This window comes from Carettochelys insculpta, chromosome 6 (genome assembly GCF_033958435.1).
Source record: "Carettochelys insculpta isolate YL-2023 chromosome 6, ASM3395843v1, whole genome shotgun sequence".
NCBI lineage: Eukaryota > Metazoa > Chordata > Testudines > Carettochelyidae > Carettochelys > Carettochelys insculpta.
In genome coordinates, this window is record NC_134142.1 from 74,733,999 (window position 1) to 74,749,482 (window position 15,484).

General features: G+C 38.7%; 1 protein-coding gene across 11 annotated transcripts in view; it reads right to left on the bottom strand.

Moving 5' to 3' along the window:
• The window catches only part of TEAD1 (TEA domain transcription factor 1), a 349,065-nt gene extending 336,407 nt beyond the window's left edge, over nucleotides 1-12,658 (bottom strand). For 6 of the 11 annotated variants that reach the window (XM_074997349.1, XM_074997347.1, XM_074997350.1 and 3 more), the window contains exon 1: nucleotides 11,558-11,995. In XM_074997349.1, coding sequence (XP_074853450.1) covers nucleotides 11,558-11,738 — 181 coding nt within the window. In that variant the 5' untranslated portion in view covers nucleotides 11,739-11,995. Of the gene's footprint in view, nucleotides 1-11,557; nucleotides 11,996-12,172; nucleotides 12,264-12,405 lie in introns of those variants that run through there. The other 5 variants (XM_074997352.1, XM_074997351.1, XM_074997354.1 and 2 more) reach the window with 2 other exon arrangements.
• Nucleotides 12,659-15,484: the final 2,826 nt, after the last annotated feature.

Here is a 15,484-nt window from a genome sequence, read left to right on the forward strand (position 1 = left end):
TTCTTGAAAGATTGAAGATTAAATTCTTTTTTAAAAGTTTGCTTTGAAAGATGCATAGTAGCTTTCTACATTCACTTCTTACAAACTGCACTACTTAAATGGTATTTGTGTAAATCTGTGCTGTGTATGATAATTTATTTATATTCCAAGTAACTAGGAGATTGTTTCTGTTCTCCATATTTGTATCATATGTTTGTTAGGGCAGGAAAATTTTGGGGGAGAAGAACAAAGAAAAATAATTAAAGATAGGTAGATGCTGGCTATGGATTTTGTACTGTTAATTATTTCCATTGCACTGTTGATGACGGAAAGCCAAAATATAAAGATATCAAGCTCTCTTTCATAATGGGTGCATCTACACTAGGAACTAACTTTGAAGTTAAGCATTACATTCAAGTAGCCAGCAGAGCATCTACACACATTGTTCCCTTACTTTGAAGTAGGGAGCCCTACTTCGAGGTCCTTACTCCATTCCTGGGAATGGAGTAGTGCCCTACTTCAAACTTCAACTTCAAAGTAGGGTGTGTGGAGGCTCTGTACTTCAAAGTTGCTTACTTAGTTATACTTCGAAGTAAGCAACTTCGAAGATATTTTTGTAGTGTTGACACAGCCTCTATGTAAGAAAAGTACAACTGGCCAAATTGTTCCTTGTCTAAATGCAGTCAGGTCAGAGTTACAACAAGGCTGAATTTTACTTATTTAGTCTAGAACAAGTAAAAGTTACTTTCACCTGTACAGAGGATGTAATATCTGTGCTTGTACACTTTATATTCAAAGATGGATTCTGTAGCCAACATGGCAGCACTGAAAGAATCAACATGCCCTTGGTTATAAGGAGGCAAAACATTTCTACACCAAGAAGACTGACCAAAAATCAAATCATGTGTTTTAGTTTTACAAGTTCCAAATTTGTTCAGTTGTGGTTTTTTTTGGTTTGTTTCTAAGTTTCTTTAGAACACTGAAGCAGCATAAAATCGTTTGTTAAAAAAGAACTGTAAAACATTTCAAATGCACTCAAGTGTTTGGCCTTACTTTCTGAACTGCTGTTTCTTACTCCTATGATGCCACTAAAAATCTCAGGAACATCAAAGATTTTTGAAAAATTGGTAGAACAGTTTTGTCAAAGAATTTTACCCCCTACATTTTACATTATGAATTTTAATTATGAAAAAGATATATTCACATAACCTAGGATATGCCAATATGGCCAGACATTCAAATCAAGATCACAAATTATAAACAGTTTCAGCAAATTGACTTTGAGTGCCTTTGTTCCTCACACATACATCATCCTATTGCTTACAAAAGCAGCATACACTAACCACTAACACTGCCATAGCCACTACTGGAAGAGGAAGTTATTGAAGCCTGGATTTCCTGCATTCAGTCGTAGCCAAGAACTGTAAGGCTTGTAGTGGTTTCAGGAACTGACTCATCTAATGATTCATGGATACGATACTGGTTTTAATATGTTTCTGATCATAAGACTCATGAATTAAAAACTCGTCTGAATGTGCTTAATTTCTATTTTAAAAAAGGAAGAAAAATAATTTTAGTGGAAAATATTATCTAAACAATTACAAAATGTTTTTCATTATACCCACATTTTTACATTCCTAACAGTGACTCAAAATACATTTGCAAAAAAAATGGCTCTGGAATTATTTGGAAAAATGCGATCCCCTTCTAACTGAATAATGACAAGGAGTTCAAAAGCCACAAGCCAAATCTATCAAAACAAAAAGCAGTCAAGTAGCACTTTAAAGATTAGTTGACTGCTTTTTGTTTTGATAGTATATAGACTAGCACAGCTCCCTCTCTGTTACAAGCCAAACTTAGTTTCTCTTCTGTGATCTTGACACATCTAAACTTCCCAGAAGTAGAGGACAAGTAGGATAGCAGCGGCATGTTTAGTGGAACATCCCCTCCCCTCCCCCCCCCACCCCACAAAAATATCTACAGCCATATTTTAATCAACAAACTCTAGTGTTGCTATTGTTGATACATGATTTATGTAACCATGTAAAATCAGGGACCAGATGGTGACAGTAAATTGGGGAAAGTTCCATTTTCACAGCACTGCAATGATCAATCTTAAAGTAATGGCTACAATGCTAGTTCACTGGATCTTAAACTCCTGAAATCATTTGTGCAAACAGAATTCACAGCCAGTAGTTTTTATGTTGTTTATTCATATAAGAAAGCATGCCTTCTAAAAGATTGAAGAGATTTTTGCTCACAAAAAAAACCACACACCTCAGTACACGGTAACCTGAACTGCCAGCTGCTTACCTAAGAAACAGCTTGAGAGGGAAGCTTAATTCTGCTCTCATCATGTATGGAAAAGTACTAGATTACTTTGTTATTTCTGAATGGAAATCTATAGCTACACAGATGCTGATGTACAGTGTTGGAAGGGGTGTTCTTTAAAGTTGTACAACTTCTCATGCACAGGACTCGCACAGAAAAAGAAAGCAAAATGCAAGCTGCTAAAAAAAAAAACACAGTTAAAACAGTTGACAAGAAAAGGCCAAAGTACGCTCAGTGGCTGGCAGTCATTTTATGGCTATAGTCCTACAGCAGATTTACTTAGATGACGTCAGCGGCTCCAAACCAGCTTTTTCTTTAGTAGCATTTACTTTACTCTTGAAGCCTCCACTATGCTACAGAGTAGTAGACGATAATCAAAATTCCCTTTGTGAAACAGAATTTACCTCAGGGCACAGAGGCCTTACTAGCTGAATTGCAGGCTCTTCACCCCATACTGCATGCCCAGAAATAAATAACCTTCAGTACTGTACTTTCCTCAATACAGAAGAGCCATTAGAAGCAGCCTGCTACCTTAAAAAAAAAAAAAGGAATATTCTATTTGTTTCCAAAATCTTACAGATAGGATATTAATCAATTTTTCAAACACCCATTTTCTGCATTGTTTCTAGATATTTTGTGGGCTTGGATTATGCAGCATTGTTTTGCTAACAAAAATGTTATTGGTACTGCAAAACAATAAATAGGAACTGGATATGTACATCTGCCTTTAAAATATGCCCTTTCAAATGCATGAAACATTCCGAGAAGTGATGAAAGAAATGGCTATACTTAAACTGTAGTAAATGTATTGAATGAAATCCATATCTCCAATAAAATGTATTTAATATTGACAACAAAAAATGTAAAACAGATACCATATCAACTTCATGGGTTCTTAATTTTAACCACAGCAATCAAATCACATAAAGACTTGTCTTACTTGGTAAGAAAACACGTTACATTTTACATCTCTCCAACGTGTCCACACATTATGAGAGAGGACTAGATGGGTCACTGGACTGAAGACTGCATAGCACAGTGTTTTTTAAACTATGTTCTGCAGAACACTGGTGTTCCGTGAACAACTTGCAGGGCATAACATGAGCATTTGGAAAAATACACTGATGGTCTATATTTTCTGTTATTAAAGCCAGAGACAATGTTACTTCTTCATTGCTGTGATACTTGATTAAACTACTTCATTTTGGTTTTGCTGTATATGTTGTTTGTTCATTCTGGGGGGCTTTTTTGGTCTTACAACAATTTTTTGAAGAAATTTTTCATAGGTGTTCTGCATAAAAAATATTGTTTAGTGTTCCGTGATCTCAAAAAATTCAAGAAACAGTGGTGTAGCAAGCCCTTCATCTGCAAGCACTTAGATACACAGGATGATACACAAGGGGTACTTGGCCATTGCAACACTAAGTATTGCAGTTCCTAACTTTTAAGGGCCCTGCCACCTCTCAGAATCAATAGTCCTGGGTTAGGCACCCAGGCTTCCTGTATGCTCAAATGGGGAGAGTTGGGTACAAAGGGGGGTTCACAAAAGCCAGACAGCTGAAGGGGAGCAATCTAAGCTCTCCAGTAGGAAATATTTAAGGATGAGGGAAGGGTTATGCTATGCCTTGCCCCTCAAGGGCAGTCAGGTGCCTGTTTCCACTCAGGATTAACAGTCACGCATCTAAGCCAAGTCAGCCCTTTCTCAAGAAAAACTGTGGGAATCTACACGCCCTGCAAACACCCACACCTTTATGCCCTTGTCCTCAGAATACACCCCCAGAATTTGGGACAGCTGGGTTCATATCCTCACTACAGGCCAGAGGTTAGGGTACCCACCTGGGAGATACTGGTTTAAGTCTGCTCTAAATTATTTAGAGGAGGATTTGGACCAAGGTCTTCCACATCCACTAGGCTATTCGGTATAAGGGACAGAGGCATTTCCTCACTACATTTGAAGGATCACTGATCAAATCGGTACGAGGTGGGATGTTACCAGAAGTTATCATCATCAGATCGTGGACTTTCTGAGTACAAAACATGCCTTTTGACCAAAAACTACAGGAGTTCTTTCGTGGCATTTACAATGATCTGGTAATTTCCAATCCATTTTCAAACCAGATATCACAAAATCTCCCAATACAACTGAACTTCCTTGTTAACAGCTTCAACAGAGAAGTTTAAGGCAGTGACTCAGGTTTTTACTACTAAAAGTGTCCCCATCAAGTTAGTGCGCAGACCATAGTGAAGGGGGCTCAACCAGGTGTCACTGTTTATTCTATATTTGGTTTATAATCTCCTCCCCTCCCCTCGAACTTCTGTCCTATCTAGCTGATTCACCCATTTTTATTTCTCTTTTTTCTATCTTTCTGTAACATTCCCTTCGTCTCAGTTTTCAGAATTTTCCAGATCTGAAGAAGTGGGTCTGTCCCACCAAAGCCTAAGAAATTCTTTTGTTAAGTCTTTAAAGTGCCACAGAACTGCTTTTTTATCGTCTGTAAACATTGTCCTGCTTCCTGCACATTCAATATATCATATTCCATGAAAACTATTTTAATTTAGAACTGGTTTAAAACTGCTATTATAATGTATCGAGCAAGCCAGCACATCCCTTCTCTTTGACAGGAAAAAAATCAGTGAATTGGTTTAAATGGAGGGGACAAGTTCCTCTAGCAAAGAACCCTGTCTTCTTACTTTTCCATAACATGCCATGAGTACCAAAGGCACTATAAACAAAGTAATGGATGCTTAGAAACAGTCATGTTCAAAAAGAAGTTCTGCAATCTGGACTGGCAAAAGAGACCAAATGGAGAAAACATGAAAGTGATTGGAGAAAACTGTACTGGACATCGAGGAGACAGGAAGGAAGTGCTGAGGCACACAGAACATGAAAAACAGCACTCAAGGAGACAGGGCCTAATAAAAAAAAAAAAAAAAAAAAAAAGACCAAGAGCAAAGAAATGTATGTTGCAGTTGAGGTGAGGAGTCAAGAAACAGAAGATAGTGACATGATGCCCTTTAAGCAAAAAGAAAGCTCAAATTGAAAGGGCAGAAGCAGGAGAGGAATGCGTGACAAGGTCAGATAGCAATGCAGAAAGATCCAACCCAGAGGATATTCATCCAGCTTTGAATGGATGACTCTATTAGAACTGGTATCTTCCTGCTACAAGAGGCAGTTTGATGACGGAGTTTCTCCAGAGCCTGGTGTGAGAATTTCAGTCCATCTTGAAAGCAATAGTCAAAAGATCAAGCCAATCCCTTGATATACGTTCTAAAAAACACATTTGGCAAAGGCTGATTTATTTTAAGAATAAAGATGAAATCAGGATTAGGGAAGACAAAATGATTTTCAGTTGTGCAGAGATTTTTAACTGGGGCACACTCAGCATGCTACTGCCTTTGCCAGACCTGTGTGAACTTATCGCCTATTTTCTCCAAAAGTCTGTTCTGACGTTTCCTCACGTCAAGACTGAAACAGCATTCCCAAATTATAATCTCATGACTGAAAGCAAAGACAACAATGTAAAGAATGTACTGGCTAATTCCAAAAACAAGCACCACTGCTCAACAGCATCAATGAGACGAAGAGATTCCGCCAAGAGAATAACTGCAATGCCTGTAACATTAAGGAATAATCTGGGACTAAAAATACCCAAAGCCCATAGTAATTGGTGATTCAAACATGAAGCATATCAAAACACTATTTATAAGCTAAATTAAAGATGGCTTATCTGAAGCTTATACTAGCCATATGGTGCCACAACTTCTGTTGCCTGTTGCTGGCATAACAATAGGCTACTGCAGATTTAGACTGGAAGCACTATTTGACTAACTGTCAACAGCATTTTTAAGAGCTCCTGGGCAATGGCTTGCTCATTTATTTGCATTTTTTTTTTTAAAACAGGTGAACAAAGAGTAAAGCAGATGTCAACTTTAGAAATCTTTGAGTTGTCTGTTTTGGGGGGTTTAACAGAGGTAGACATACTGTTACAGCTCAAATCTAGACAATGAGCTTTTCTAAAACACTCTGGCCTTAGGGAGTGGCTATTTAAAACCTTGATTTCTTTTATGGCAGCCTGATGAAAGTGAATTCTGCTCTTAAGCACCCGCTCAGATGAAGTTGTCTTGTTTCACTGGGGTTTTCTTTGAATTTGAACAATGTAGCATATATTTTACTAAAAAGGGTAAGAGATGTGATTTTCCCCCCACTCATCTTTTTTTAAGCTTGAAACTTGTTAAACAGACAAACCAAATACTTTGTTCCTTACAAAAACAGACAACATATATGAAAAGATTATTGAAGCTTATGTTAAATGTGCATAATTTTACCCTACTTTAAAAAAATTTAAGAACAGTAAAAAGAATTGGAATTTGCAAGCCACCAAATGCCATGAAGGGAAGCGGTGAACAGTGACAGATAATGATCTACAGTAGAAGCAATAGAGTTACATCTACTTTACACAAACAAGAAGTCCTGTGGTACCTTATAGACTAACAGATATTTTGGAGAATAAGTATCTGTTAGTCTGTATCTTCAAAAACAACAAGAAGTCCTGGGGCATCTTCTAGACTAACTCAGCTACTTCTCTGATACTTTACACAAACAGTCAGAGATCCTAATTTTACTTTAACACTGAAGTTATTGTTACCTCTGCACTGTTTCAGTCAGTGTCTTTTTAACAACAGGGTTATTCACTTACTTCATTTATCATTTCAAGAACTGTGATGAAATAAAAAATACTGTTTACCAATATGAGATAGAACAACCCATGGTATCCAATTATGAAAATGTGTTCTGAGCTATATTTGTATGTGTGAGAATGAGATACAGAGATAACTATCTGTTCTAACAATTTTATTTACTTTGCTAGCCAGTTATAGGAATATACATATTTTTGATTCATGCCCAGCTGAGCATATAGCATTTTTAGATTATCTTTTCAAGTTGTTCTTGAACTTTCCAGTTTTTTTTAAATCTCCTTTTATGTTAAGTTGCGATTGCACTTGAACTCCTTCCAAAAGCCAGAGCCGTACAGAATTATGATAATTAGAAAGCTGTGCACATGAAAGGCAGCACAGTTGATGCCTTTAAGAAGTTTATGCCAGAGAATATAGGTTCAATATGTTCTCACATAATTAACATTTCCCATCATTAGCAGCAGTTTTCGGTTTATGTATCTGTAAAAAAAAAACCAGCCTTCATTATTGTTTAGATCCTCAGTCAATAGCATTTTAATCATTTTACACAAGATACTGAACTTATTTCTCCTAAAACACATGAAGGTTCCAAATTCTGCCCTTCTAGCAAACAAACCATTATTTTGTATTTAGGTGTTTCTGCTTCAATGTACTCTACGCCTCAGACTAAGATGTCTAATGAAGACCTAGTAACAGCTAGAAATCTAAGAAAGTCACTTGAACCTGTACAACAGGATGTAGAGTGATGATAATGTTGTTTCAGTAAAATAAAACTAAAAAACAAAAAGAACAAGTTGTAGACATTTTATTGAACCAGCTCCAAAATAAAATAGCCTGCCTGTGAGGAACAGTCATATAATTTGGGGGCGGGGAGGCAGCAAAGGAAGATCTGCATGTCTGCAGTGATTATGGAAGTTTCCCTGACCATTTCAAACTTTAAACAGATTTTCATAATATTCCTCAGGCATCTGCAAAACTGCACGCAACAAATGTTGTCTAACCTATTTTACATAAATGGTGAAATCCTCGACTACTCAAATCAGTGGCAAAACTCCCATTTGTCTTTACTGGGATTAGGATTTAAACACAAAGTTCTGTATGGATCAGGAGAATTAAAGCCAGAGTTTTGTCTGTACTTCTAGGTGATTAATTTCGATGCTGGAGTTTGGAACTGGTGTCTCAGTGTACTGAAGTGCTTTTCATATGTTGGAAACGTGCAATCATAAAATCCAAACACAAAATTATTCATGGAAATAATATTCCACCCTCATTCAACATACAGAAGTCAAAGGGAGTTTTATGCAAAAACCAAAGGTAAGGGATAAGGCCCGGAGTGGGTGATTTATTTCAGATTTTTAACTTTACAAACAGTGTCATTAGTTGTGGCCTAGAATCCATTGGCTTTAGAAAAAATAATGTAATAGATGCATTCAGGTGGCACGGGCTATCATCTAAATAGTACAGTATTTGTGTAGACTGCAACAAAACCTCTAATAGCACTCTACAGCTTCCCGTCAGACTTCTCAAGTCTGGAGCTGGACTAAAAGTTTGTCAAGGATAAATAACTAACTTTACAATAGTGACTGTAATTTATAATATAGAACATTCATATTGAGGCAACTAATAATAATTGCCTTGCATATTACTTCTAAGTAAAAAAATGGCAATTAAATCCTAAATCGTTTATATTTAAATCCACAAATGGATAAATAGAAACTTCATATAAATAAAGTTGGTGCTTTCAGTGTTATGCGCTACATGAGTGTAACCCATGCAGATATAAAGTTGGTGGAGCTCCTGTGAATTTAGAGAGCTGCACAAAAGTGCCTCTTTGCTAGAATCTGCACTTGCTGTGGTACTGAAAGGACTAATTTGACTACAACTAGAAATGCAAGCTGCAAGTTTTATAACTAGGTTATGAAATAAACCTGGTCACACCATTTTTAAAAATTTAATATCACACTTAAGTCACTACTGAGTAGTAAATATGTAAAAACATAACTATTTTCATTTTGTTTAGGCATGAAATATCATACTATGCCAGTATATACATAACGTATACGTTGTAATTATCTTAGTATTCGATACTCAACATGAGTTTTCCCATTGACTTTAATGTGAGAGAGGGCCTAATTGTACAAACCTTCAAAATTCTAAAATAAAGGAATGATTTGCAAAAGACGGTCTGTGGGCTACCGTCCCATATATATTAGGAATAAGATAACCATATCAAAAAGGAGCTGGATTAAATGGTGTGTATCACAAAATATACATTCAATTATAAATTTTGAAGGACTAAATTATAAGGCAACACTCTCCCCACAAATAAACACACTGAAAAGTGAATTAAAATACTTAATATTTTTGAAATAGCCCCCTAAAATAAAAGTTAATTCTACTGACAATAATCTGACTCCACAGTCATTTTGACAGTTGAGTTTATTAACAATTATACTACAGTACCAAAAATGAAGTTATTTTTAATCTTTATCCTTCCATTAAGTAAAAAAGGTCCATCTTACCCTTGTGCTCCTCTGAATCATTAAAGGGTCTATAATAAACTACTTTTAATTTATTGAGTCTTGAGGGACTCTTTACAGTTCTGCTATAATCTTTATATTAGAAAAAGGTATCTTGGATTCTTTCTTCCTCCACATATGACTGACTGAGTTTGACTTTGTTTCAGTCAAAGACCACCAAAGCCTAAAACACACACTAATACTATCAAAAGCAGTACATTGCACTAGCAGAGAAAGAGAGAGAAAAACAAGTTTCAAATTATATCATACATGTTGCACACAAACGCATGCCGTAATACAATCTGAACTACAAATTCAGAGAGCCAGTTTGCACTTATCGTTCCTTTCCACCCTGAATTAAACTTCAGTAAGCAGATGCTGTCCTTACTAAGGCTCACGAGAAATCAGCATTTATCTCTGCTTTAGTTGTTGTGTACACTCTAGCGTAACCACACCGTGCTCTGACTATGCACACTTTTTCCTCAATGTCAAAGCTTGTTCCAGATAGGAAATGATGTTGTGTTTTGCTTTTTGTGGTGCAAAAATATAAATATTTCAGCTTAACAGACCATTTAAAATTGTAGCTCAAAATATATTTAGATGCATGAACCAATAAGGAATTATAATAAAGAAGAACTATAAAGTGCATTGCCTACAACCAAAATAGCTTTGCTTGATCAGCTGATATAAACCAGCATCAGACGAAACATATAGTTGCCCCCTTAATACTTTAAAAATACATTAGGACCACATTCAAAATCAGCACAGTAGCAAACAAAGAAATTTAATGAAATGTAATGAAAAATAAACATATCTGATACAAAATTTGGACGTTTAAATATAATTCTTTCAAAACAGAAACAGTGTTTAAGCAGTTATAAATTAAAAAGCTGCCCCACCCATGCACAAATCCTCTAATTTTACTTTTAAAAAGTGTTTGCTGCATTAATATATATCAACCCCAAAAATAAAGTAATTTAATCCTGATCCACATATCATTTTTAAGTGTCACTGTGTAACCCCAACACTGTCTAATGCCCCTGTAATGGTATTCCCCCAACTATTTATAGATTTGGCAATACACTATATACTCCAGACAGACATTCGAAATTTAGGATTATATGAAAAATCCTGTATTTGGGAAGCAATTAAAATCAGTGTTCATTTTCCATTGTATATAATATTCTATGTTGTTTAGATGAATTGTTCCTTAAGATGTTCATGAGCTGATAGACTATATAATATATAAACATTCAGTTAAAGAATATAATGTTTTAAAATTATATAGCGGCTAACTTGTGACAATTGATATATTCAACACAAGTATCATTATAATATGTAACTCTGTTTCCAAACTTTACCAATGGAGAAGGAAAGGTATTTATTCTTTCTAAATAGGAACACAGAAGTATACAGTAACTACTTTTTTTCTGGTGCTTTGTCACCTCAGTTTGGATTTCATATGTGTAACATTTTAAATCAGAAAGTGCCAGTGACCTCTGACATGCTTCTTGGCCCTTAGTTTGTTAGTTCTGTGAGGAAGTTTAAGAAAATATTCAGAACCATTCACTTTCAGCATATGTAAAGCACAACTGCTCCCTAAATTTCCAGCATCTATTGAGGTCATGTTTCATTTTTTTTTCAAATCAAAGGTAGACACTTGTTTCTAATAAGTTAACAACTCTCCTGAGAAACAGGGGTGACTGGTCTTTCATTGTTTCATAAATATTTTTATGCTGTAACTCCATTCAACTCAACAGATTTCAGGACAAGAGAAAAAAATCATGACTGGAATTAAGAAACAGGACCTTGAACTTTTCTGATGGATGAAAACAGATTTTTCTTTCTCTCTTTTGTTGTTGTAATTTTGTTACAAGGCTGTAATATAAACTTTTCCCCTCCCCCTTAAAAGTGTACTTCCTTTGCAAATGTTACTTCGGTGAACAAAGACTGCCGTCCGGCACCTTGGGCATCTCTAGAATACATCTTTTCCAAACATTCAGGATAAATAAATAACCCTATATGGTTCCTACCGAAAGGAAGTTTTCCAGGGACAATCTCTTCAGTTTTGTTGTAACTGCGACTTTGTCTTTTTTGGATACAATATTTCTGCTGACTCCCGAAAATCTTCCACTTGAATGTGCAATTAACCACCACCACCACCAGCAGCAGCTCTGGAGAAGAAGCAGCAGAAAAGAACATTCCGTCTTTCATGTTTCAGAGGAAAAGAAAAGGGGGGAAGGAAAAAAACTCGAGGTAGGAAACCCAAGAGCTCTCTCGATTCAGAGTGAGTCACTCTGGCAGAGGACGACGCTGGAAGAGTTTGGATTACAATGGGGATTTTATATTGCAAGCCCCGGGCCGCTCCTAAGTTCTTCCCTCTTCGTGAAAAATGTAAAAAATGTGAAAGATTGTGTGTGTTTGTGCGCGCGTGTGAGCGAGCGGCAGGCTGCAAAGCAGTGACTCAGGCAACTAAGTGAAAGCAGCAGCCAGGAGCAGAGAGGGAGAGAGAGAGAGAGAGAGGAGAGGAACAGGAGCAGAGGAGTAGCCGCCTGTTGCAGCTCTGGCTACAACCCCAAAGCAGCAAAAACTCCATTGGAAACAACTTCTCCCTCCCCCCACTTTCCTCACCCTCCTCCCCAGCTCACCTGCAGGGGTTGGAGGTAGGGGCTGGGAGGGGAAAGAGCGGGACCATAACTGCCTTTGTAGCTTTCCAGGCAAATAAAGGAGGAGACCCCCCCCCCCGCCGCCCGACAGCCACACAAAGCAAAGGGAGAGAGGAGCATAGCAGCAGCTCCCTCCGAGCGGCAGCGACCACATTCTCTGTCGCGCGCGCGCGCGCGCGCACACACACAAACACACACACACACACAAAACTTACCTCCACTCCACTCCCCACCTTTGCAACCGCCACCAGCTCTTTGCAATTCTATAGCAAACTTCTTCCAGCTCCCCCTAGGCTTGGGTTGCTATTTATAGCCCCGGGTTTATTTTTAATCTGCAGTTTCTCTATTTATATCTGGGCTCTAGCTGGCGGTTTGCAGGATTATTGAATCCCTTCAAGTGATTAGTTACTGCCCAGGCCGGTGGCGGGGCGGGTTGGGCTTTCGAATGGGCTTGTGCGGCGCGAGCGATGCTAAGAATGTTCGGAATGAGAAGAGGAATGAAATGAACGCGAGGAGCGGACTCGCTACAGGGAGGTGGAGCCTGAGCCCACATCATGCAGGGGATGCAGGGGGAGGAGCCAGGGAGCAGCTGGTGACCTCATAGGAAAGTCCAGGAGGGAAGGGGGGTTATGGGAGGGAGGAGCCAGGGAGGGGAGAGATCACGTGGGGAGGGAGCTCACGGGGGAGCCACAGAAGAACCACCTGAGCAGCAGGAGCTGCAGCAGTCGCCTGAGGAGCAAATACTGCAGTAGGAGATCTCAGACATGCCAAGGTATTTGCAGCCGTCCTCAGGAGGTTGTTGCTATGCGCTGAGCAGCAGAGTTGGAGTGGGCTGTGCAGTGTGGAGGACTGCTCCCAGAGAAGCGCATTGTAGTCTACATTGGTTTTGATCTAGCTGGGGGAGTCCAGGCACTTCTTTAAAAAGTCGATGCAAACTTTCCCTGGTTGGTTTGTGCAGGTCTGCCACCCGCTCCGTTTTTCCCACAACAGAGATCAGATAGGTACCAAGTGAACTGAGAACATAGAAGATTGTCTGCAGGAAGATTCCCTTAAAATCAAACCCAAATGAATGAATTCAAAGTTATAGGCAAAACTCAGCCTATTTTTGAACACTGTGGAGGTTTGGGATTAAAAAAACCACTGTTTTCCTCTTTCTTTTTGCGTATTTCATTGAAAATAATACAATGGTCCCAGTTTCTTTAACACATTACAGACGTTTTGCACAGCTTTAATTGTGAGGCCAAATGCTATGCCTGTTTATTTATCTTGCTCATATCAGTGAAATCCTTTCCTGAGAAATACATTCCTTGGAGCATTATTATAACACGTGTTCTTGGTTAGCAATTTGAGTGCCTCATAGAAATAGTTACTGAGTGCTTGCAAAACTGTTGTGCTTGTGAAAACTTGTATTTGCATAAATAAAAGGGCTAAATGGCTGCATAAGTGACTGTGAAAGATACGACTTCTTTTACATGTGCATATTCCATTCATAGTCACCTTTGAAACTGCCCAGCAGAGCTACTACTTTTTCAGAAGAGCCAGGTTGAGTAAGAAAATTACATGAGGACATTGGAAGCATTGTGGTGTGGCATCATTGTGCAGCACCAACATTTTCACATCACATTCTGGTGCAACATTCTGGTGTATTTGCCAGTTGATGGGTTGAGTTCACCATCTAAATTCCATCTGTTATATCTTAAGGATCTTCATGAAACTGCTCTGTAAAATTCAGAACGGCTGATGAGTTGTTTCTGTAGATACACGTATAACGTCTCTTTTTAAAAATCATTCAGTTTTCTAAACAATGATACTCCAAGGGAGTTCCACCATGGTTTCAACAGTTTCCACCCTACCATCAACCTCAGCCTGGACCAATACACACAAGAGATTCACTTCCTGGACACTACTTTGCAATTAAGTGATGGTCACATAAATAGCATCCTATACCGGAAATCCACAGATCTCTATGCTTACCTACATGCCTCCAGCTTCCATCCAGGGCACACTACCTGACCCATTGTATACAGCCAGGCACTAAGGTACAACTGCATTTGCTCCAATCCCTCAGAGACACAAACATCTACAAGACCTTTACCAAGCTTTCCTCAAACTACAATACCCACCTAAGGAAGTGAAGAAAATGATTGATGTGTACCCAGAAGCCACCTGCTACAAGACAGGCCCAATGAGGAAAACCAGAGAACGCCACAGGTCATCACATACAGCCCCCAACTAAAGACTCTCCAACATATCATCAGTGATCTGCAACCCATCCTGGACAATGATCCTTCACTCTCACAGACCTTGGGAGGCAGGCCTGTCCTTGCCTGCAGACAGCCTGCCAACCTTAAACAAATCCTCACTAGCAACTGTAGACCACACCACAGCAACTTTAAACCTGGAACCAATCACTGCAACAAACCACAGTGCCAGCTCTGCTCTCATATCTACACCAGCGATATCCTCACAGGACCTAACATCAACCACACCATCAGGGGCTCTTTCACCTGCCCATCTACTAATATAATATATGTCATCATGTGCCAGCAATGCCCCACTGCACTTTACATTGACCAAACTGGACAGTCTCTACGTAAAAGAATAAATGGACATAAATCAGACATCAGGAATGGTAACATACAAAAACCTGTAGCAGAACACTTCAATCTCCCTGGACACTGAGTAACAGATTGAAAAGGAGCAGTCCTACAACAAAAAATCTTCAAAAATAAACTCCAGAGAGAAACTTCAGAGCTGACATTTATTTGTAAGTTCGACACCATCAACCAAGGATTGAACAGAGACTGGGAGTGGTTGGCCCATTACAAAAGCATTTTTTTCGGTTCTTGATGTTCACACCTTCACTTTAGCTGCAGATAATGGGCCACATCCTCCCTGACTGAACTGACTTGATTTCTCCTCTCTCGATGTTCACCACTCTACATTAACTGCCAATAATGGGCCACATCCTCTGTGACCGAGTAGACCTTGTCCCCTTGACTGAGACTCTCTCTTTAAACCCTCCTCTGAAACCCCCACACACACCCATGCATCTGACAAAGTGGGTCTTTGCCCACAAAAGTTCATGCTCCAAAATATTTCTTAGTCGAAAAGGTGCCATAGGACTTCTTGTTGTTTTTGAAGATACAGACTTAACTCAGCTACCCCTCTGATACTCCAAGGAAGCTGGCCTGTTGTGATAGGCACAGATTTAGCCACCTTTTGCTACTCATGGCTGAACCAGGAACTTCCAGAGCTTAAAGCACAACACCCTAGAGAGCCAGCTCTGTAGAC